Below are 25,782 nucleotides of genomic sequence, written 5' to 3' on the forward strand. Positions count from 1 at the left end.
CACTGACATGTTTTTCAAGAACTTTTGCAAAGCCAAACTGTAGAAAATGCCCTCGGTGAAGGCGGGGGTTAAGCGGTTTCTGACAGGGCTTCACTTTCCGCCGCTACACCGGCCGGTCTCTCCCGTCACTTCCTGCTGTCCCCGGGGTTACGCCGTGTTTCGCGCCCCTGACGGCGGCGGGAGGAGCAGTGTGTCCCCGGGAGCCGCTCAGATCACCGTGTTCCCACCGCCTCGCTCTCACCGCTGTGCTTTCAAAACAAACCGCAAACCAGCTCAGCAAACCTCCGACAGACTCCCCCCTCTCCACACCGACTCCGCGGGCACTTTCCAACACTTTTCACGCCACTTTTTGGATGTTTTTCCTCCATTAAACGGACCAGGAAGCCGCGCGCGCCGCTCTGCTAACTGCGCTAACTTCTTATCAGTTACGTGCTGTGGATTTCCGGCTCGTAAGTAACTCGTTTTGTCGGTTTTGACTCCTTTGGGGGCAGTCGGAGGCCCCGGGAGTGAGATGAAGCCAAGAAGGAGAAGATAGCGCCGTTTGTAAAGGCTCTTTGGGGTCTAAGAAAAGTCACATCCGACACATCTGTTTCCTGTCACTTGGACCCAAAATGGCGGCGGACGCGTCACTCAGTTTCAACTTGCTCAACAGAACTTGTAAGCTGGTGGTGCTGCTCTGTTTCCTCCACATCTCGGTCACCTTATTCTTCTACGTCCGCTCCTCCGACGACCGCTTCGCCTTCGCCCAGAACCAGCAGCAGAACCCGAAGTTTTTCTTCTCCAACAGCCGCTGGAACCAGAGCCTCCAGACGCCCGTAGCGGAGGAGGAGACGGGGAAACAGGAGGAGAAGAAAGCTCCAGAGCCTGAGAAGAAAGCTCCAGAGCCTGAGAAGAAAGCTCCAGAGCCTGAGAAGAAGCTGGAGAAGTGCCCCGAGACATCTCCACTGCTGGGTGAGTGACAGTGCAGCTAAAACATGTACAATGAGAGCGAGTGAGTCACATTTAAAGAGCACTTTTCTATGACTTGTGTCCCTCAAAGTGCTTTACATGAAGGAACCTCTCACCCACTCACAGGCTGCCCCAGGGCGGACTGCCACACTGACAGGACCGTGGCTCCTGTCAGTGTGGCAGGTTGCCCCAGGGCGGACTTCCACAGTTACCATGGAGATCCGCCATCTTTGCAGCTGTTAGCCCACATTCCCTTAGACCAGTGGTTCTCAACCTTTTAGAGCCGCGACCCCCATTATAACAGTTCATTAGGATCGTGACCCCCACCCGGGTCAGACCATGGGAAAAACGGGGACTTTAACTCCTTAACTCCCACCTGAACCGAGCACAGTTTCTCCAGTTTGGCTTTACCCCAATCCAAAAGCTTCTGGAAAAAAGGTGAGAAAATGGCAACAGAACTGAGACGAAAACAATGATGGAAATGTGACAAAAAAGTGAGAAAAATGGATGAAAAAGTGGTAAAAATGTCACAAGAAAATGACAAAAATGTGACAAAAAATGACACAAAAATGACCAAAAAAAGATAAAAAAATGAACGAAAAAAGAACAAAAATGTGACAAAAAAATGACAAAAATGTGACAAAAAAATGACCAAAAAATGATAAAAATGTGACCAAAAAATGACACAAAAAAAGACAAAAATGTGACAAAAAATGACCAAAAATGACCAAAAAAAGATAAAAAAAAATGAACGAAAAAAGAACAAAAATGTGACAAAAAAATGACAAAAAATGACAAAAAATGACCAAAAAATGACAAAAATGTGACAAAAAAATGACCAAAAAATGATAAAAAAATGACCAAAAATGACCAAAAAATGGACGAAAAAAAGACTAAAAAATTACCAAAAAAGGACAAAAATGTGACAAAAAAATGACTAAAAAAAGACTAAAAAAGGACAAAAAAAAGGACAAAAAAAGGACAAAAATGTGACAAAATGTGACAAAAAATTAGATTAAAAATTTACGAAAAAATGAAGAAAAAAAAAGTGATACAAAAATTGACAAAAATGTGACACAAAAATTACAAAAAATTGACAAAAAAGTTACAGAAATGAGTTGAATACCCAACAAAAAAATAATGAAAAAAAAATCTGATGCCGTGAGGAAAAAGATCCTCTCGGTTCAGGCGGGAGTTCAGAGGTCAACCTGTATAACTCTTAAAAACTAAGAAAAAACAATGGCTAAAACAAAAATGAATTAAATTTAGAACAAACAATGGCACCCTGGTAAAACAGCATGTTTGCTACGACGCCATGATAATAATATTAAATTTGTCTCGCGACTCCCAGGTTGAGAAGCCCTGCCTTAGCCTAACATTAGTGAAAAGCAGTATAAAAAGTGGAGAAAAAGGCGGGGGAACAGCTCCGTTACTGCTGCTAAAAACATCTAACTCACTGTGGCGTCTAAGTGTTTTAATGTGAACAATAACTGCAGTATTTTACCTCTCAAAACCTCCAGTAGTTTATAACTGCTGCTAATCCCATAATGCTCAGCGCTGTGACCTCACACTCCTGAACTCTCTCTCTGTGGTTTAGATAAGCGTGGTGTTAGTCAGGGCACTAGTCCTTGTACAGGTGTGTTAACATGTGGTCCAGGTGTTGGGTTAGGTTAACTCCTCTGCGGTGCAGCCTCTCCTGGGTTAGTCCTGTTTCAGAGGAGGGTTGTTCCGATGCCACGCCCCCTCCTGTCAGGAACACGCACTGATCTTGAAGTGAGAGTGAGGAGTTGTCGTCATGGCACAGACATGGATCACGTTGGATCAATGGGATAGAGTTTTCACTGAAATGGACACGGCATCAATGAGTCTCTGACCTGTCCAAACATCGAACATCTCATAACAACACGCACTTTATTACTTTGTCATTTGGTCAGGAAGTGTCAGTGTCATTACAACTCACTAAAACACATGTGAAGAAAGTTACTTTGGCCAGTACAGCTGTTTTCACCAGCTGCAGAAAGTCTCAGAACTTTATTTGTTCCAGTATCGGCTCTATCTCTGCATCCCTACGAAGTACCACGTGGCTCGGAGGCAAATGTATATATATATACAGGCTGCATGTTATTTATGTTAGTGAAAATGTGAGATTGCAGGATAAATGGAGCTGAACTAAACCTGATCTGAACAGTCCTGGTACATTTTGCAACAGAAATGTGGATAAACTGGTGTGTAAAAGTCTGAGAGGAGACGACTTCAGAGCGTCAGCTGCTCATCAATATCAAGGCTCAGATTACGCTCATACAAATGTAAAGTGGAGCTTATTATTTGCATTTTTTTTTCAATTCAGGGGAGGGACATAGATGAGCTCGTCCTGAGACTTACATGAGAAGAGCGGCTTCACATGGGAAGGATGTTATTAGTCTTTAACCGCGTTTGCATCGTGGTTTTCTTCCCCGTGTTGTTGTTAGGAAAGCAAGGCAGAGACACAACTTGTGAGAGCTCATCCAAGACAAGACGTGCTGTGAAACTTCAGAGAGAGAGAAACCCGCGCTCTGAAAAACAGCAGAGCTGCGTCTTTATTTTCAATCCTTCAAAATGACGGACGGCCTTTGATATTTTCCGTCAAAGTAAAAAATATTCCGTAAATGACGGAGAATTTTCGGTTAATGTGACCTCAGCTCGGAGGTCGCATTAACCCATCTCTTCCTCTACGGAGTTTTTTAGCTCTGACGGAAAATGTTGAAGGCTGTCTGTCATTTGGACGCAGCAGCTCTGTCTCTGAACTAAACAGCTTTTTAGTGCCGCAGCGGATCTCAATATTTCAAAGGCCGTCCGTCATTTTGAAGGATTGAAAATCAAACTGTAATGAAAATAAAGCCGCAGCTCTGCTCGGCTCTCTCTCTCTCTATAGTTTCACTCCGCGTCTTGTCTTGGATGAGCTCTTACCAGTTGTATCACTGCCTTTGCTCGCTAACTTTCCTAACAACAACACGGGGAGGAAAACCACGATGCAAACGCGGTTAAAGACTAATAACATCCTTCCCATGTGGAGCTGCTCTTCTCATGTCAGTCTCAGGACGAGCTCATCTATTTCCCTCTCTCTCTTTCCCTCCCCATGTGCGTAGTGGCCTGTACTGCAGTGATGTGAACTGGTAAACATTGTCCCGTTCACCCACCGTCTCTTACATTCCGCTAAAATTGAAAAAAATGCAAATAATAAACTCCACTTTACATTTGTATGAGCGTAATCTGAGTCTTGATGTTGATGAGCAGTGACTCTGAAAGTCGTCTCCTCTCAGACTTTTACACACCAGTTTATCCACATTTCTGTTGCAAAATGTACCAAGACTGTTCAGATCAGGGTTAGTTTAGCTCCATTTATCCTGCAATCTCACATTTTCACTAACATAAATAACATGCTGCCTATATATATACATTTATTTAAAAAAAGTTTAAAAAAAAACGCTTATGAGAGATTAATTCATCAAGGATAAAAATCGCTCATGACGGATTTTCTTCATGAAGGAGAGAAATGATCCCGAGCGAAACCAGTGGGTTTTAGGGCTGAAACAACTAATCGATTAATCGACAACTAATCGATTACTAAAATAGTTGTCAACTATTTCAGTAATCGATTAATTGTTTTCTAGTAAACACAGACTAAAATAGAGCAAAAATGACATGACAATTATGTATTTTGGATGAAAACCTACTTTATTTTTAAAGTGAGCGTCTGCAGTGTTATGTACATTGTAAATTTCATAAATATCTGTCTTTGCCTCGTCCAATCAGAGGCAGAATTAGCACAAAGAGCCTCCTACAAATATTTACTTTAAGTTTACTCCATCAACATGTCCTCAAGCGGCGCCACTTTCGCTTTATGTGGTCAAAAAAGTGAAAAAATACAATTTCCATGCGCCTTTCACAGCCAAGCGATTAATCGATTAATCGTAAAAATAATCGGTGGATAAATCGATTATCAAAATAATCGTTAGCTGCAGCCCTAGTGGGTTTGGATAAATATTACACGTGAAGGACCTGGAGAGGAGAGGCGTGTGGAGGGAAGAGCTGACGGAGCGGGCAGAGCATGAAGCAGCTTCAAAACATATGACGTGAACTGCAAATAATAAGCTCTCCTTTCCATTTGTTTTAGTGTAACATGTTGAGCAGCAGATGAGGCTCTGAATAAGTCCTCCTCCTTCTTCCAAGTTAAACACATTTCTGATCAGGTCATGTTTAGTTTATCATTCGTTTATCCAGTAATTCTTAAATAGCCTTTATGTAGGGTAAGGAGAGATTAGTTCATGACAGATTTTTTACAACCGTGAGAGAAATGATCCTTAGCAAAACCAGTGCCCAAACTGCTGAATATGTTGTGAATCCATATGTGTTAGTGAAGTGTCGGCAGCTGCTCCGCCCCCCCCTATCCTTGGTTTGTCTCACACAGATCCTGAAGGTGTGTCGTTTCTGTTGGTTTAAGGGTTTTTGTGTGAGATTTGAAAGTGCTTTGGCCTCTGCTGCTGTGATTGTCTCATCGCTGAGTGGGTCCACAGTCCACTCTCCGTTTGTTTTTCCTCTTCAGCTGAAACAGCACCCAGGTTAAAGGTCACGGCCCCTTCACGCTCACTCAGACCTGCTCTCAGACCTGCTCTCAGACCGGGGTCGGGAGCATCAGAGCAGAACGTACAACCTTAGCATAATCTGGTGACATTTCCATCTGAAATCTCCCAGAAATCTCTTTAAGACTTACGGCAAACACCTAAAGCAAAGGAGCAGCTCGTCTCCGATTCAGGAACCGGTTTAACCTGATCAGGACTGAGCCACGTTTTAGTTCCTCTGATTCAGCTCTGACACAGACCCTGGAGAGCAGCTTTACATCACTCAAAAGAGAATTGTCCTGAGCAGACGACAACAGGGCACATTCCTCCCCAATCTTTGAAGTAATAAACTGTTTTATTACTGAATTATCTTAGGGACGAGAAGAATTCTACCACATCCGGCCCGTGAGCAAATATCTAATAATAATGACTTAAGGCGAGACACTTTAGGTGAAAGTATTGATGTTTCCCGCAGTGGTGGAAGTGGAGATTTGTATCTGTTTTCCTCCCTTTACATCTTAGTTTTCATGTCAGATATAAAAATGATGATGTTTATTTGATGATGTTTTGTCTGCGAGGTGGGGGCGACCCGGAAGTAGAAAGGCCGTCTTTCCCGCGGGTTTTCATTCATAAATATTGACAGATTTGACATCCACGTGTCCTGCTAAGGGGCCCCGTGATGACGCTTTCACCCAAATATGGTGTTTTTCCTCCTACGAGACGCTGGAGCGGAAAAGTGGAAGAACGGGCCGAGCATGCGCACTCGCTACAAAACTTCAGGGCTGGTTTTCTCTGAATGAGAGAAGCCGCACTCGGGCAGAGCCTGAGCCCTTATAGAAGCTCCCACAGACTCCACACTTTACAGGCTGAGACACAACAACATTCTGAAGCTTTTTTCAGAGGGAGTTTTTAATATCTAATTCCTAGCCTGATTTATTCAGCTTTGAAACCAAAAAAACAGGCGGAATTTGAGTTTTTAGATTTTTTCACTGATGATTAGTTTATTGAAAAACTAAACAAAATATCCAAAATCCCTCTGGAAAAATCTTAGTCACTAATATGTCAATAAAATAAAACCATAACATTTAATCTGGCTCAATTCATTATTTTGATTTCCCAAAATATAGGCAATTTGGGCCATTTTAATGCTCAAAATGCCTTATTTTTTTGTGAAAACATAAAATGACAGAAAAAATGCAAAACATTTTTTTCTCATATTTATATCTGTGATGTTCAGCAAAAGTTTTAAATCGCCACCTCTACATTTATTTATTTTCCCTGTTCACCTGCAGTGTCTCGCCTTAAATGAGGTGTACAATGTCTGAAGAAACAGTAAGTTTGATTTTTAGCGACTGTCCTCTCGTCCGCAGTCGGCCCACTGAGGGTGGAGTTCATGAAGCCCGGCCCCGACCTGGAGCAGGTGAAGAAGGACAACCCCAGAGTGGCCAGTGGGGGGCGCTTCAGGCCGCCGGACTGTGTGGCTCTGCAGAAAGTGGCCCTCATCATCCCCTTCAGGAACCGAGACGAGCATCTCAAATACTGGCTCTACTACCTCCACCCCATCCTCCAGAGGCAGCAGCTGGACTACGGCGTCTACGTCATCAACCAGGTACGAACACCCCCACCCCATCCTCCAGAGGCAGCAGCTGGACTACGGCGTCTACGTCATCAACCAGGTACGAACACCTCCACCCCATCCTCCAGAGGCAGCAGCTGGACTACGGCGTCTACGTCATCAACCAGGTACGAACACCTCCTCCATCCTCCAGAGGCAGCAGCTGGACTACGGCGTCTACGTCATCAACCAGGTACGAACACCTCCACCCCATCCTCCAGAGGCAGCAGCTGGACTACGGCGTCTACGTCATCAACCAGGTACGAACACCTCCACCCCATCCTCCAGAGGCAGCAGCTGGACTACGGAGTCTACGTCATCAACCAGGTACGAACACCTCCTCCATCCTCCAGAGGCAGCAGCTGGACTACGGCGTCTACGTCATCAACCAGGTACGAACACCTCCACCCCATCCTCCAGAGGCAGCAGCTGGACTACGGCGTCTACGTCATCAACCAGGTACGAACACCTCCACCCCCTCCATCCTCCAGAGGCAGCAGCTGGACTACGGAGTCTACGTCATCAACCAGGTACGAACACCTCCTCCACCTCCATCCTCCAGAGGCAGCAGCTGGACTACGGCGTCTACGTCATCAACCAGGTACGAACACCTCCATCCTCCAGAGGCAGCAGCTGGACTACGGCGTCTACGTCATCAACCAGGTACGAACACCTCCACCCCATCCTCCAGAGGCAGCAGCTGGACTACGGCGTCTACGTCATCAACCAGGTACGAACACCTCCACCCCATCCTCCAGAGGCAGCAGCTGGACTACGGCGTCTACGTCATCAACCAGGTACGAACACCTCCACCATCCTCCAGAGGCAGCAGCTGGACTACGGCGTCTACGTCATCAACCAGGTACGAACACCTCCATCCTCCAGAGGCAGCAGCTGGACTACGGAGTCTACGTCATCAACCAGGTACGAACACCTCCTCCTCCATCCTCCAGAGGCAGCAGCTGGACTACGGCGTCTACGTCATCAACCAGGTACGAACACCCCCTCCATCCTCCAGAGGCAGCAGCTGGACTACGGAGTCTACGTCATCAACCAGGTACGAACACCCCCTCCATCCTCCAGAGGCAGCAGCTGGACTACGGCGTCTACGTCATCAACCAGGTACGAACACCTCCACCCCATCCTCCATCCTCCAGAGGCAGCAGCTGGACTACGGCGTCTACGTCATCAACCAGGTACGAACACCTCCACCCCCTCCATCCTCCAGAGGCAGCAGCTGGACTACGGCGTCTACGTCATCAACCAGGTACGAACACCTCCTCCATCCTCCAGAGGCAGCAGCTGGACTACGGCGTCTACGTCATCAACCAGGTACGAACACCTCCACCCCATCCTCCAGAGGCAGCAGCTGGACTACGGCGTCTACGTCATCAACCAGGTACGAACACCTCCATCCTCCAGAGGCAGCAGCTGGACTACGGAGTCTACGTCATCAACCAGGTACGAACACCTCCTCCATCCTCCAGAGGCAGCAGCTGGACTACGGCGTCTACGTCATCAACCAGGTACGAACACCTCCTCCCCATCCTCCAGAGGCAGCAGCTGGACTACGGCGTCTACGTCATCAACCAGGTACGAACACCTCCATCCTCCAGAGGCAGCAGCTGGACTACGGCGTCTACGTCATCAACCAGGTACGAACACCTCCACCTCCTCCATCCTCCAGAGGCAGCAGCTCGACTACGGCGTCTACGTCATCAACCAGGTACGAACACCTCCACCCCATCCTCCATCCTCCAGAGGCAGCAGCTGGACTACGGCGTCTACGTCATCAACCAGGTACGAACACCTCCTCCCCATCCTCCAGAGGCAGCAGCTGGACTACGGCGTCTACGTCATCAACCAGGTACGAACACCTCCATCCTCCAGAGGCAGCAGCTGGACTACGGAGTCTACGTCATCAACCAGGTACGAACACCTCCTCCATCCTCCAGAGGCAGCAGCTGGACTACGGCGTCTACGTCATCAACCAGGTACGAACACCTCCTCCCCATCCTCCAGAGGCAGCAGCTGGACTACGGCGTCTACGTCATCAACCAGGTACGAACACCTCCATCCTCCAGAGGCAGCAGCTGGACTACGGCGTCTACGTCATCAACCAGGTACGAACACCTCCACCTCCTCCATCCTCCAGAGGCAGCAGCTCGACTACGGAGTCTACGTCATCAACCAGGTACGAACACCTCCATCCTCCAGAGGCAGCAGCTGGACTACGGCGTCTACGTCATCAACCAGGTACGAACACCTCCTCCTCCATCCTCCAGAGGCAGCAGCTGGACTACGGCGTCTACGTCATCAACCAGGTACAAACACCTCCTCCATCCTCCAGAGGCAGCAGCTGGACTACGGCGTCTACGTCATCAACCAGGTACGAACACCTCCACCCCCATCCTCCAGAGGCAGCAGCTGGACTACGGCGTCTACGTCATCAACCAGGTACGAACACCTCCACCCCATCCTCCAGAGGCAGCAGCTGGACTACGGCGTCTACGTCATCAACCAGGTACGAACACCCCCTCCATCCTCCAGAGGCAGCAGCTGGACTGGGATGCAGGGTGGGGCTCACCACAGAGCGGAGGTGGGTGAGGATGAGCCGCTCCTTGGTCTTCATCAGGCAGGAGGTCAGGGCGTCTGGTCCTGTAGCTTTCCTCTGCTTCAGTCGCCTCAGCTCTCGCCTCACCTGGTGATATAAAGTCTGCTGCAGCCTTTTCTTCTTCCTTACTTTTTCACTCCTAGATTAATACCTACATTTGTATCCAGTTTCTATTTGTCTCTGGCTCTAGCTCTTAATCCATGCAGAGTCCTGGTTTATCTGTTTGTCTCAGAGTAATGTCGTGTGTGTTGCTTTTTTATACCAGTTCTTTAAAGATCCTTGGTTTTTGATACTGATACCTGAACAATAGTTTTTTCAATACCTATACTAAAACATTTGCCATATTAACCAATTAAACAGATAGTATTGTTCATTTATTCCCTTCTTTACTTCGGTATCATTTAATGGTTGAATGGTGAAACCCCCTCTTTGACTATAAAAGTCAAAGCAATCTCAACCAATTTCATTTTCCCAAAGCACACTGCTCACAAAAACTTAGGGCACACTCAAAAAGTGCAGGGCAATGTGTGGAGAACAAAATAACATAAGAATGAGAAATGGAAATCAAATTCTCAGCCCCTGGAGGTCTGGATCCAAAATTATAGTCCAAATCAAAGTGACAAATCAGGTCACTGGTTGATCCAAATTCTGTAGAAATTCCTCCAAACGAGTCTGTATCATCCTCAGTGGTGTGTGTGGCCTCCACGTGCCTGAATGCACTCCCTACAACGCCTGGGCAGCTCCTGATGAGACCACGGATGTCCTCCTGAGGGATCTCCTCCCAGACCTGGATTAGAGCATCAGTCAGCTCCTGGACAGTCTGTGGTGCCACGTGGCGTTGATGGATGGACCGAGACGTGATGTCCCAGATGTATCTATTGGATTTAAGTCTGGGGAACGGGCAGGCCAGTCCAGAACATCAATACCTTCATCATGCAGGAGCTGCTGACACACTCTTGCCACATGTGGCCTGGCATTATCAGGCATCAGAAGGAACCCAGGGCCCACAGCACCAGCATATGGTCTTACAATAGGTCTGAGGATCTCATCCCGGTCCCCAATGCCAGTCAGGGAACCTCTGGCTCGCACATGGAGGGCTGTGCGGCCCTCCAATGAAATGCCTCCCCAGACCATCACTGACCCACCACCAAACCGGTCATGCTGGATGATGTTGCAGCAGCAGAACGTTCTCCACGTTTCTCCACATGCACATTTGTGGCCCTCTGGAGGTCATTTTGTAGGGCTCGGGCAGTGCTTTTCCTGTTTCTCCGTGCACAGATGAGCAGATAGCGGTCCTGCTGCTGGGTTGTTGACCTCGGTCGGCCCCCCCCAGGTCTCCTGGTGTACTGGCCTGTCTCCTGGTATCTCCTCCAGGCTCTGGACACTGCGCTGCTAGACACAGCAAACCTTCTTGCCACAGCACGACTGGACGTGCCATTTTGGATGAGCATCACTCCCTGAGCAGCTTCTGTGGGTTGTAGATGCTCCTCATGATGCCTCTAGTGGTGAGAACACTGGACAAATGCAAAAGTGTTCCAAAAATACGGTCCAAAGGATGAAGACAGGGAAATGCTCTGTGGTTCCTCTTTTGGAGTGATCTTGTTAATTGACTCTCATTTCCACCTGTGTCTGTTTAATTTCCACAACACCAAGTGAAACTGATTCACAATAAGCGTGGCTTCCTAACTGGACAGTCTGATATCCCAGAGATCTGACTGACCTGGAGTTACATTGTGTTTTTTGAGTGTGCCCTAAGTTTTTGTGAGCAGTGTATTTTTTCCTCAAAATTTTCCCCCAATTTTAAAGTTTTTTCTCATTGTTCCCACTTTTTTCTTCCCAACATTTTTCTTCTTTTACCCTGTTTCCCCCCAGTTTAATGACCAACAGCATCAAACCTTGAATATAAAGATTGTGTTTTGTTTAGTCTTCATTATTCCGCTCAGCCTGTTTGGTTTAACGGTTTATGATGAATGAAGCTGTGTGTAAATGTCTAATGCCTCGTTTTAACCCTGGTTCTAACTTCTTCTGTCTCTTCTCTCTGGCTGCTGTTCTTTGCATCTGCATGTTCTTGGCAGACGACTCCTCAGCCGCTCGGCATCATGGGTAACGGGCTTTTTCTTTTCTTCTTCTACTGCTTCACGTCACAGTTAAAACGCACCGCCGTCTCCTGCTCTGTCTCCGCTAACGACGCTAACGAAGCTAATGACGCTAACACCGACGTTTCTGCTCATGAGAACGAAAAACTAAACACAGACTAACAAAGTGAGAATATTCTATTACTTTGAATGACGCAGTAACGATGTAGAGCTTTTGTACGAAAGTCTTTTAATTTAGGTCGTTAGAGAACAAAGGCTAAACAAGGACTAAACTGGGGCAAAACCACGTTTAAATAAGTGCTTAAACCATGGGATACCAAGGACTAAGCCTAACCTAAACAAAGGCTAAACTGGGGCTGAACCTGAGCTAAACTGGGGCCGAACATGAGATAAACATGAGCTAAACTGGGGCTAAACATGAGATAACATGAGCTAAACTGGGGCTAAACGTGAGCTAAACTGGGGCTAAATGTGAGCTAAACTGGGGCTAAACGTGAGCTAAACTGGGGCTAAACGTGAGCTAAACTGGGGCTTAACGTGAGCTAAACTGGGGCTGAACGTGAGCTAAACTGGGGCTAAACTGGGGCTTAACGTGAGCTAAACTGGGGCTAAACGTGAGCTAAACTGGGGCTAAACTGGGGCTTAACGTGAGCTAAACTGGGGCTAAACTGGGGCTTAACGTGAGCTAAACTGGGGCTAAACGTGAGCTAAACTGGGGCTTAACGTGAGCTAAACTGGGGCTAAACTGGGGCTTAACGTGAGCTAAACTGGGGCTAAACGTGAGCTAAACTGGGGCTAAACTGGGGCTTAACGTGAGCTAAACTGGGGCTAAATTGGGGCTTAACGTGAGCTAAACTGGGGCTAAACGTGAGCTAAACTGGGGCTAAACTGGGGCTTAACGTGAGCTAAACTGGGGCTAAACTGGGGCTTAACGTGAGCTAAACTGGGGATTAACGTGAGCTAAATGTGAGCTAAACTGGGGCTTAACGTGAGCTAAACTGGGGCTAAACGTGAGCTATACTGGGACTAAACATGAGCAAAACTGGGGCTTAACATGAGCTAAACTGGGGCTAAACATGAGCGAAACTGGGGCTTAACATGAGCTAAACTGGGACTAAACATGAGCGAAACTGGGGCTTAACGTGAGCTAAACTGGGGCTGAACATGAGCGAAACTGGGGCTTAACGTGAGCTAAACTGGGGCTAAACATGAGCGAAACTGGGGCTTAACGTGAGCTAAACTGGGACTAAACATGAGCGAAACTGGGGCTTAACATGAGCTAAACTGGGGCTTAACGTGAGCTAAACTGGGACTAAACATGAGCGAAACTGGGGCTTAACGTGAGCTAAACTGGGGCTTAACATGAGCTAAACTGGGGCTTAACGTGAGCTAAACTGGGGCTAAACATGAGCTAAACTGGGACTAAACATGAGCGAAACTGGGGCTTAACATGAGCTAAACTGGGACTAAACATGAGCGAAACTGGGGCTTAACGTGAGCTAAACTGGGGCTAAACATGAGCGAAACTGGGGCTAAACATGAGCTAAACTGGGACTAAACATGAGCGAAACTGGGGCTTAACGTGAGCTAAACTGGGGCTAAACATGAGCTAAACTGGGAATAAACGTGAGCTAAACTGGGGCTAAACGTGAGCTAAACTGGGAATAAACGTGAGCTAAACTGGGGCTTAACGTGAGCTAAACTGGGGCTAAACATGAGCTAAACTGGGACTAAACATGAGCGAAACTGGGGCTTAACGTGAGCTAAACTGGGGCTTAACGTGAGCTAAACTGGGACTAAACATGAGCGAAACTGGGGCTTAACATGAGCTAAACTGGGGCTTAACGTGAGCTAAACTGGGACTAAACATGAGCGAAACTGGGGCTTAACATGAGCTAAACTGGGGCTTAACGTGAGCTAAACTGGGGCTTAACATGAGCGAAACTGGGGCTTAACATGAGCTAAACTGGGGCTTAACGTGAGCTAAACTGGGGCTTAACATGAGCGAAACTGGGGCTTAACGTGAGCTAAACTGGGGCTTAACGTGAGCTAAACTGGGACTAAACATGAGCGAAACTGGGGCTAAACGTGAGCTAAACTGGGGCTGAACGTGAGCTAACCTGGTACTAAACGTGAGCTAACCTGGTACTAAACGTGAGCTAAACTGGGGCTAAACGTGAGCTAAACTGGGGCTAAACGTGAGCTAAACTGGGGCTAAACGTGAGATAAACTGGGGCTTAACGTGAGATAAACTGGGGCTAAACGTGAGCTAAACTGGGGCTAAACGTGAGCTAAACTGGTCACATTTACTTTGTGTCAAACTTTGTGAAACCGTAACGTTTAATCCTTTAATGTTGGTGCAGCTTGAACTGGGTCAAAGTGTCAGATTATACTCTTCTGTAAAGTGTTATTGTAACAGTTTATATTAATCTACCGAGAGCTTTTGTTAACGCAGCAACGGAAAACCGGTTACTCTGGACATTTGTACAAACCAATACAAGCACTTTTTCTCCAGTTTGGCTTCAGTCACATCTGAAAAGGCTTAACTCTCAATCCGGTATATTTAACGTCCTTCTGATTTAAGTGTGAGACAGTTTGTTTTCTTTCTTCTATGGAGGAGGGAGACGCCACGTTTAACCGGGCCAAACTGCTGAACATCGGCTACGCGGAGGCTCTGAAGGACTACGACTACGAGTGCTTCATCTTCAGCGACGTGGACCTGATCCCCATGGACGACCGCAACACCTACAAGTGCTTCAGCCAGCCACGGCACCTGTCTGTGTCCATGGACAAGTTTGGCTTCAGGTACGGGCTAAACGAGGGCTAAACGAGGGCTAAACAAAGAGCTAAACAAAGAGCTAAACAAGGGCTAAACAAGAGCTACAGCCAGCCACGGCACCTGTCTGTGTCCATGGACAAGTTCGGCTTCAGGTACGGGTTCAAAAGGGCTAAACGAGGGCTAAACAAGAGCTAAACAAGAGCTAAACGAGGGCTAAACAAGGGCTACACAAGAGCTACACAAGAGCTAAACGAGAGCTAAACGAGCGCTAAACAAGGGCTAAACAAGAGCTAAACAAGGGCTAAACAAGAGCTAAACAAGGGCTACACAAGAGCTACACGAGAGCTAAACGAGAGCTAAACGAGCGCTAAACAAGAGCTAAACAAGAGCTAAACAAGGGCTAAACAAGGGCTAACCAAGAGCAACACAAGAGCTACACAAGAGCTAAACGAGAGCTAAACGAGCGCTAAATAAGGGCTAAACAAGAGCTAAACAAGGGCTAAACAAGAGCTAAACAAGGGCTACACAAGAGCTAAACAAGGGCTAAACAAGAGCTAAACAAGGGCTACACAAGAGCTAAACAAGGGCTAAACAAGAGCTAAACAAGGGCTACACAAGAGCTACACGAGAGCTAAACGAGAGCTAAACGAGCGCTAAACAAGAGCTAAACAAGAGCTAAACAAGAGCTAAACAAGGGCTAACCAAGAGCAACACAAGAGCTACACAAGAGCTAAACGAGAGCTAAACGAGCGCTAAATAAGGGCTAAACAAGAGCTAAACAAGGGCTAAACAAGAGCTAAACAAGGGCTAAACAAGAGCTAAACAAGGGCTAAACAAGAGCTAAACAAGGGCTACACAAGGGCTAAACAAGAGCTAAACGAGGGCTAAACAAGGGCTAACCAAGGGCTAACCAAGAGCTAAACAAGAGCTAAACAAGGGCTAAACAAGGGCTACACAAGAGCTACACGAGAGCTAAACGAGAGCTAAACGAGCGCTAAACGAGCGCTAAACAAGAGCTAAACAAGAGCTAAACAAGAGCTAAACAAGAGCTAAACAAGGGCTAACCAAGAGCTAAACAAGAGCTAAACAAGGGCTAAACAAGGGCTAAACAAGAGCTAAACAAGAGCTAAACAAGGGCTAAACAAGAGCTAAACAAGAGCTAAACAAGAGCTAAACAAGGGCTAAACAAGAGCTAAACAAGGGCTAAACAAGAGCTAAACAAGAGCTAAACAAGAGCTAAACAAGGGCTAATTAAGAGCTAAACAAGAGCTAAACAAGAGCTAAACAAGAGCTAAACAAGGGCTAAACAAGGGCTAAACAAGAGCTAAACAAGGGCTAAACAAGAGCTAAACAAGAGCTAAACAAGAGCTAAACAAGAGCTAAACAAGGGCTAAACAAGGGCTAACCAAGGGCTAACCAAGGGCTAAACAAGAGCTAAACAAGGGCTAAACAAGGGCTAAACAAGAGCTAAACAAGAGCTAAACAAGGGCTAATTAAGAGCTAAACAAGGGCTAAACAAGGGCTAAACGAGGGCTACACAAGGGCTAAACAAGGGTTAAACAAGGGCTAAACAAGGGCTAAACAAGGGCTAAACGAGAGCTAAACAAGGGCTAAACAAGGGCTAAACGAGAGCTAAACAAGGGCTAAACAAGGGCTAAACAAGAGCTAAACAAGGGCTAAACAAGAGCTAAACAAGGGCTAAACAAGAGCTAAACAAGGGCTAAACAAGGGCTAAACAAGGGCTAAACAAGAGCTAAACAAGAGCTAAACAAGAGCTAAACAAGAGCTAAACAAGAGCTAAACAAGGGCTAAACAAGAGCTAAACAAGAGCTAAACAAGGGCTAAACAAGGGCTAAACAAGAGCTAAACAAGAGCTAAACAAGGGCTAAACAAGGGCTAAACAAGAGCTAAACAAGGGCTAAACAAGGGCTAAACAAGAGCTAAACAAGGGCTAAACAAGGGCTAAACAAGGGCTAAACAAGGGCTAAACAAGAGCTAAACAAGAGCTAAACAAGGGCTAAACAAGGGCTAAACAAGAGCTAAACAAGAGCTAAACAAGGGCTAAACAAGGGCTAAACAAGAGCTAAACAAGGGCTAAACAAGAGCTAAACAAGAGCTAAACAAGGGCTAAACAAGGGCTAAACAAGAGCTAAACAAGGGCTAAACAAGAGCTAAACAAGGGCTAAACAAGAGCTAAACAAGGGCTAAACAAGAGCTAAACAAGAGCTAAACAAGAGCTAAACAAGGGCTAAACAAGAGCTAAACAAGGGCTAAACAAGAGCTAAACAAGAGCTAAACAAGAGCTAAACAAGGGCTAAACAAGAGCTAAACAAACCTAGCTATGGCGGACCCAATTAGGGCCAATCATTGTGCACGGTAGACAATAAAGTTTTTCTATTCTATTCTATCAAGTGCTTCAGCCGGTCCCGCCACCTGTCTTTGTTTATGGACACATTTGGCTTCAGGTACTGGTTAAAGCAGGGTTAAACTAGGGCTAAACTAGGGCTAAACTAGGGCTAAACTGGGGCTAAACTGGGGCTAAACTGGGGCTAAACTGGGGCTAAACTGGGGCTAAACTGGGGCTAAACCCTGGGCTAAACTGGGGCTAAACTGGGGCTAAAGCGAATCCAGTCACTTCAGAATCAAGACCAGGGAAACATTGAGTTGGATCGGCCTCAGCTCTGACTCACAGGATCACATGACCCTCTAGTATGTATTTTATCTCTGATTTCTGTTTGTAAATGCCTTAGCCTGTGTAAGCTCTCGCCCCGGTCAGATCCGGTAACGTAATCCTTGTGTGGCAGACTCCCGTATAACCAGTACTTTGGAGGAGTGTCGTCCATGAGCAAAGAGCAGTATCTGAAGATCAACGGCTTCCCAAACAACTACTGGGGCTGGGGAGGGGAGGACGACGACATCTTCAACAGGTGAGCACCGGACTGGACCGGACCGGACTTAGACTCAGCTCCTCATGTGACACGTGTGACCGCTGCAGGCTGGCGTCCAAAGGCATGTCCATCTCCAGACCGAGCGGCGAAGTCGGGAAGTGCAGGATGATCCGGCACGAGAGAGACCAGAAGAACGACCCCAACCCTCAGAGGCAAGTGAAAACCAGTGCGAGATCGAGGCAGTGTTCATTTTGACAACATATTTTATTTTAGTTTTAGTCTTTTGACTAAAATGTAATTGAATTTTAGTCGAGATTTAGTCTAAAAAAAACGTTTCAATTTTAGTCTAGTTTTAGTCGACTAAAATGAAGACTAATTTAGTCGACTTATATTTATAATATTGATTATAATCATATTTAATCATGGTCCTTGACTTCATGTTTCTGCTCCACATGAACAAAGCTCAGAGCTGATCCTTTAAACATGATCTGAGGCTCTTTCAGACGCTCAATACAAGTTTGGATGATTTTAGTCTCTCCTTTTACTTTTTATTTAGTCTGATTTTAGTCGACTCAAATATCTGGACATTTTAGTCACAGTTTTAGTCTCATGAGAAACTTTTAATTTAGTTTTAGTCCAATTTTAGTCACAAAAATATCACTTTGACTAAAATTAAGACTAAATATTTTAGTCGACGAAAGAAGTTTAGGCTCAGAGTGCAGCGGGGCCCGGGCCGAGTTATCGCCGCCTTTAGAATGTATATTTAATCACCGTCTGAATCGAAGTGTTAAACTTTACCTTCACTTGGAAACAATGACATTTCTCGGATATTTTTACGGCACAAGTTTGAGATTTAAACTCATCCAACTCCAGTTTTAGCTGAAATGCTTCACATTTATTATCTGAAAAGTTTCCTGTATCTAATTATTATGAAAATCCACTAGGGCTGAAACAACTAATCGATTAATCGACAATTAATCGATTACTAAAATAGTTGTCAACTATTCCAGTAATCGATTAATCGCTTTCTAGCAAACACAGACTAAAATTGAGCAAAAAAGACATGACCATTATGTATTTTGGATGAAAACCTACTTTGTTTTTTAAAGTGAGGGTCTGCAGTGTTTTGTACATCGTAAATTTCATAAACATCTGTCTTTGTGCTAGTTCTGCTTTGATTGGACGAGACAAAGAGCCTCCTACAAACGTTTACTTTAAGTTTACTCCATCCACGTGTCCTCAAGCGGCGCCACTTTAGCTTTAAGTGGTCAAAAAAAGGAAAAAAATACAATTTCAGCTCTAATATCCACGTTGTGTCTGGAAAGTAAAAGCAGCAGCAGTGATCACAGACACGAGGAGGATCACAGTTCTACATGTGCAGAGACGACGCCTCTTTATTCAGTTTAAATACAAGAGAGCAGGCATGAAGTGCAGACTTAGATAAGCCCCGCCCTGGAGGAGCCCCGCCCTGGAGGAAAAACACACCCAATACTATGGGTTTCCAGTGTGTCCTCGAGTTACTGGTTAGGGGGTGTGGCCACATGCACTGGGGGAAAAAAGATATTATTTAAATTTCAATATGTGACTTCATTAAATTGTAATAAGTGAAGCTTTTTAATGACAACACTATGTTTTATGTATTATTTACTTTCCCCGTGGAGGTTTGTCATTTCCTCTCACTGATCTTTAAACTTACCCTTAAACCTGTGTTTACCTGTAAGGCGAGTCAGGCCTGGCAATCACAGGATTCTATAATGAACTTTGTTTCTTTAGCTGTAGCAGCGTCGTCACAGGAGCAAAGTTTAACATTATTGGAAACCAGGCAAACTCGTGGATATGCCCCAGCCCTGCCAGAGGGAAGGAAGTGACAAAACCACATAAAGTTCTAATGTATTTAAAAGGAATGCAAAGGCCACAAAGAGGTTCAGAACAAAGCTCAACAGAGTGAAACTCAAAAACAGGATCAGAGCCTGTTCCGGAGGCCTGGAACTGTTCAAACATCTGTGAAGAGCTAAACTAGCCTTTTCTGCTGCCACTAGAGGGAGCTCCTGGTGTAATTGTGTCTGCTTTGTTCACCTTGTGCTGTAGCCGCTGTAACAGCCTCATAAATGTGTAGTTTTGTGCTCGGGGCGGCAGGAACAGCGCCCACGCGATCTAACCAATGGCGCTCTGATATGGTATAAAAACGTCACTGTATGTCATTAATTCAACCAATCAGAGACGCGCAATAATAATAAATCTCAGATGGGCGGGGCCTCAGCGCCATCGGGGATTTAAAAGGTGAAAGATGAGGAAGTAATAATAATAATAATGTACTGGTTTTATACAGCGCTTTTCTGGACACTCAAAGACGCTTCACATTGCATTATTCGTTCACTCCATACCCGGTGGTGGTAAGTTACTATTGTAGCCACAGCTGCCCTGGGATAGACTGACGGAAGCGAGGCAACCAGTCTGCGCCATCGGCCCCTCCGACCACCACCATTCACTCACTCACTCACTACATTCACTATAGGCTTCCTGGTGTTACCAAACGGTCTCCCATCCAAGTACCGACCAGGCCCTTCCTGCTGAGCTTCCAAGGTCTGACGGGATTGGGCAGAGCAAAGGCGGGATGTCCGCCTGTAAACAAACACGAGCAGCTCTGAGCTCACGGACGATCAGAGGAAAAACCAGAGAAAAGACGGAGAAGCTTCTGTTGTTTCCTGAGAGGAGGTGAAAGGATTTAGTCAAACTCATGGACTTAAGTCACGTCTAAACAGACTTTCCTGGAGGTAGCATGACGATGCTAACTAGCTCGTCTGCTTTAGCTGCTGCTTCTTTATCTCACACTTTGGGACAAACACTCGCTGACTTGGACACTCATGTCCCAGGACGTGGACATTTGATGGAGAGAAGATTCAGGACCGTGAGGAGGAGCTACGACAGGAGAGGAGAACGTCATTCATTCACTGAGGGAAACAGAGGAGGAGCTCCAGGGGCTACAGGAGGAGGAGCTCCAGGTGCTACAGGAGGAGGAGCTCCAGAGGAAACCACAGCAGGTCTGGGACTAAAACTGTACATCAAAGAGGAAACGCCTCCTGCCTTTGTTCTGGTTCTGCACAGCACAAATATGTATAGTGACTATTGTTACACTTTTTTTCATTTAGTCAGAAAAATATTTTCCAAAGGTTTTTGAAGTTAAAAACAATGTTTTTAAGTAAAATACTGTATAATTGAAGGTCGGTAGAGGCAACCATAGAAATCACATCTATAGAGGCAAAAGCCGATGTTTCTGTCACAGCCCAAAACAAACAGGACCACACGCAAAACAAACACGGATGGACTCTATATAAACACGGACACGGATCATTGAAACACGGGCACGGATCTGTGAGATCACGTTAGTTTCTGATGGATTTGGTAAAGAGGCTTGTTTAAACGATGAGTGGGTGATCAGTGCAGCATTATAAGCGGCTTTGGCCCTGACGGGGGCGCTGTTTCAGCCTAAACACTGGTATCTTTAAAGAAGTGTATCTTTAAGTTTTGTCTCCTGTTAAATTCATAGAAAGTTGTTTGTTTTTCCTCCTCAGGTTTAACCGAATCGCTCACACCAGGGAGACGATGCACACGGACGGCATTAACTCTCTGAAGTACAGCGTGGTAAAGACCGAGAGACTCCCCCTGTTCACCAAGATCACTGTGGACGTGGGCCCCGCCCCCAAGAAACGCTGACCCCGCCCCCTGACGCTGACCCCGCCCCCTGACGCTGAGGGACTTGAATCTGGCTGGACTCAGACCTGTTTAATCCTTGTTTTTTTGCACTTTTTTATGGCTGTGTTTGATTTAATTAAAGCTCTCGAGGGAAACAAACATGGCTGCCGGGTTTAAGGCGGCGCCGCCGGAGAAACCAGGATCTCTGAGTCATTAAATCAAACCTGGACCTGAACTTTATTTACATGTAATCCACTTAAACATCAGTCTTTCCTCATGTGTCTGTCTTTAATCCACAGCAGAAGTTCCACGGAGCTCTGTAAGCCTGCAGCGGCCATGTTTGTAGTCCTTCAGGCCCCTGTGGCTCGTTGGCAGACATGTTTGTAGTCCTTCAGGCCCCTGTGTCTCGTAGTTCCTGGGATTCTGCTGATGATCTGACTCGATCTCCGTGTCTGTAGTCCTCTGTTCCGCCGGCGGCCATGTTTGTAGTCCCCCGAGGCCGAATGTCCTTCCTGTAAATCCCGTTTGTGATTGAACCAAAGAAACGAACGAATCGAGCGCTTTCTGTTGTAAATGTCTGGAATGTGGTCGGTGACAATCAGAGGAGAAAACTGTGAGACTTTTTAAACGTGCCTTAAATGAAAGACGTGATGAATATAAAGAAATTTAAATGAGTTCGACTCGGCTTCTGGTTCATGTCTCTGTAACGGCTCCATCCACATCAAACCGTCATGAAGTCCAGGATCTTCTCAGCACAGATGAGATGAAGTCACATGAGCGTCTCTTAAAGGCGTCTGAAACTGGAGCCCGGATGAAAACCATGAAAGGACTTCATTTTAATCTTTCATTTCTTTCAAATTCGGCTTTTATATACAGTGGGAAAAAAAGTATTTGGCCAAAATCCAATACAATGTCTATGTGAAACTGACCAAATACTTTTTTTCCCCACTGTATATATTTTGTATATTTTTGTAATTTTTTGTAAAATATACATAAAATAATATATGTATTTTTTTCCCTTTTTTGCTGCATTTATCATTTTTAATTGTATTATTATTATTAATTTTTATATATTTTTCTAATTTTTTGGTCAAATTTCCAAATTTTTTGCCACATTTTTCTTGAATGTTTTTTTGTTTTTAGTCTATTTTTTTTTACATTTTTTTCCATCAATTTTTTTCTTTCATTTCTTTCAAATTCGGCTTTTATATATTTTGTATTATTTTTTTATTTTTTTGTAAAGTATATATATAAAATATATGTATTTTTTTCCCTTTTTTATCATTATTAATTTTATTTTCACCCTTTTTATTTTTCTTAAATATATTTTTCTAAATTTTTGGTCAAATTTCCTAATTTTTTGCCACATTTTTCTTGAATGTTTTTTTTTCGTCTATTTTATTTTGACATTTTTTTCCATCAATATTTGTCATTTTTTTATATAAGTATATACAGTGGGGAAAAAAAGTATTTAGCCAAAATCCAATAGAAAGTCTATGTGAAACTGACCAAATGCTTTTTTTCCCCACTGTATATAAAATATATGTATTTTTTTTCCCTTTTTTATCATTTTGAATTTTATTTTCACATTTTGATTTTTTTTTTAAATATATTTTTCTAAATTTTTCGTCAAATTTCCAAATTTTTTGCCACATTTTTCTTGAATGTTTTTTTTTCGTCTGTTTTATTTTGACATTTTTTTCCATCAATATTTTTCATTTTTTCTTTCAGTTCTTTCAAATTCGGCTTTTATATATATATTTTGTATATTTTTTTTATTTTTTTGTAAAGTAGATACAGTGGGGAAAAAAAGTATTTGGCCAAAATCCAATAGAATGTCTGTGAAACTGACCAAATACTTTTTTTCCCCACTGTATATAAAATATTATATGTATTTTTTTCCCTTTCTTATGTTTTTTAATTATATTTTCACATTTGAATTTTTTTTAAATGTATTTTTCTAAATTTTTCGTCAAATTTCCAAATTTTTTGCCACATTTTTCTTTTCTTTTTTTTAGTCTACTTTATTTTTACATTTTTTTTCCATCAAATTTGGCTTTTATATATATATATATATATATTTTTTTATTTATTTATTTTTGTAAAGTACATACAGTGGGGAAAAAAAGTATTTGGCCAAAATCCAATACAAAGTCTATGTGAAACTGACCAAATACTTTTTTTCCCCACTGTATATAAAATATTATATGTATTTTTGTCCCTTTTTTTTTTTTTTTAATCATTTTTAATTTTTATTTTCACCCTTTTTTTTTTTTTTAATATATTTTTCTAAATTTTTGGTCAAATTTCCAAATTTTTTGTCACATTTTTCTTGATTTTTTCTGTTTTTTTAGTCTATTTTTTTTTTTTTTTACATTTTTTTACATCAATATTTTTCTTTCTTTTTTTCTTGTATTTCTTATATATAGATTTCTTCCGCCAAAATGCTGAATTTCTCCATTTGTGAAAAATTGTGTGTTTCACAAAACTTAAAAGAAATGCACAACTTTAATTTAAATTTGTAAATCAAAAGTTTATTGTGTTTTTTCCCTTTAATTCCAGAGATATTAACCCTTATGTTCCATTTGTGGCTTTTTGTGCCACTTTTTTGACGGCTGTAAAAATAACTTTATTCATATAAAACAACGGGAAATAGAGCATGTTTTATATGAATATAAAAACATGCTCTCTACAGTTTGGCTTTACCCAAATCTAATCTTCTTCAAAAAAGAATAGGGACGAAATGAAGCCACAAAAATGGGACAGAAACGCAACAAAAAAACAATTGGCAAACAAGCGATGAAAATAAAGTGAAAAAAGTGACATTCACAGCAGCAGCAGCAACATGAGGAAAAGGATCAGACAGGTCCTAAAGAACTCGTCTAAGCTCAGGTAAGAACATATCTCAGTGTGGAAGAACGGTGGCCTGTTCCTTTAAGGGTTTCAGACATACAGTCCCTCTCGAAAGTATTCATACACCTTGAACTTTTGCACATTTTGTCATGTTTACAACCCTAAACATAAAGATTTTATTTAGATTTTTTTACTGAACGTTCACACACAAGTAACAGACGACTGTGAAGTGAAAGCAAAATGATACATGATTCCGTTATTTTTCAAAACATAGAAAAGTTGGGCATGATCTACTCTCAGTATAATCTCAGCTGTTCTTTCAGGCCCTCAGAGCTGTGGTCACTAAACAACATCATGAAGGTCCAGGAGCACCAGAGAGGTCAGGGATAAAGCTGTGGAGAAGTTTAAAGCAGCCTTAAGTTATACAAAGATTTCCCAAGATTTAAACATCTCCCGGAGCAACTGTTCAATCCATCATTCAGAAATGGAAAGAGTAAAGCACCACTGCAGACTTACCAAGACACGGCTGTTCACCTAAACTAACAAACTGAACAAGGAGACACTGGTCAGAAATACAACCAAGTGCCCCAAGATAACTCTGGAGGAGCTGAAGTCCTGCCGCTGAGCTGGGGGAAACTGTACATGGGACAACTATAAGGCGTATCTGCACAAATCTGGCCTTCATGGACGAGTGGAAGAAGAAAGACATTATTGAAAGGAGAACATAAGAAATCCTGTTTGAAGTTTGTAGAAGTCATATGGAGGACACAGCTCCATGTGGAAGAAGGAGCTTTGGTCAGATGAGACAAACGTTATGTATGGAGCAAACCTGACACTGCTCATGGTCCTGAGTGCACCATCCCCAGTGTCAGATATACGGGGGGGGAGCATCATGCTGTGGGGCTGCTTTTCCTCAGCGGGGACTGGGGAGACTGTAAGAATAGTTGTGAAGATGGATGGAGCCAAATACAGAGACATTTTGGAGGAAAACCTGCTGGAGTCACAAGAGAACTGAGGCTGGGGCGGAGCTTCACCTTCAGCAGGACAATGACCCTAAACACAAAGATAAATCTACAATGGAATGGTTCAATAAAAACAGTAAAAAAATCTAAATAAAATCTTCATGTTGAGGGCTGTAAACATGACAAAATGTGCAAAAGTTCAAGGTGTATGAATACTTACGAGAGGCTCTGTATATGCGGTTACTGTCACTTTAAGGGTTCAGTTTGTGTTTCAGGCTCAGACCAGTTTGTTCTTCACTTTACCACAGAGGGAAAGGTTTAAGAGGAGCTCATTAAAACAGGCCCTGCAGCTGTTCCACATGTTCCTGCAGCTGTTCCAGATGTTCACAGGTTTGGATTCCACAGTAAAAGCTCCGGGTTCAGCTCCACACGTCCCTCACATGATCAGACTCAGAGGTTTAGTTTAAAGTGACATCATCATCAGGAGATTCTCTGTTTCCAGGTTTTCTCTGACTCTCAGGGTGAACGTGGAGTTTGGCGCCTCCAGCTGGACACACGTGGTAACTGCAGGTCCCTAATTCTTCATCCAGGAGGTCCAGAAGGTCATGAGTGATGTTTGAGGAGCCGCTCTGATGTGAGTTTTCAGGTGTTCTCACTCATTTAGAGATGTTTGAGGACATGTGTAATGCGTCTCCCTCTCCAGCAGGTGGCGCCCTGTGAGCACATCTAGGATTAA

At 44.1% G+C, this 25,782-nt stretch overlaps 1 protein-coding gene across 1 annotated transcript; it reads left to right on the top strand.

Annotated features, from left to right (window-relative positions):
- Positions 1-149: 149 nt before the first annotated feature.
- On the top strand, positions 150-21,435 carry b4galt1l (DP-Gal:betaGlcNAc beta 1,4- galactosyltransferase, polypeptide 1, like). The gene is made up of 6 exons (XM_079582545.1): positions 150-951; positions 6,917-7,155; positions 14,489-14,676; positions 17,455-17,577; positions 17,646-17,750; positions 21,111-21,435. The coding sequence occupies exons 1-6, from the start codon at positions 612-614 to the stop codon at positions 21,250-21,252; spliced, it is 1,137 nt and encodes a 378-aa protein (XP_079438671.1). The 5' UTR covers positions 150-611; the 3' UTR covers positions 21,253-21,435.
- The last annotated feature ends 4,347 nt before the right edge of the window (positions 21,436-25,782 follow it).

This window comes from Gobius niger, assembly GCF_951799975.1.
Source record: "Gobius niger genome assembly, chromosome: 24".
Lineage (NCBI taxonomy): Eukaryota > Metazoa > Chordata > Actinopteri > Gobiiformes > Gobiidae > Gobius > Gobius niger.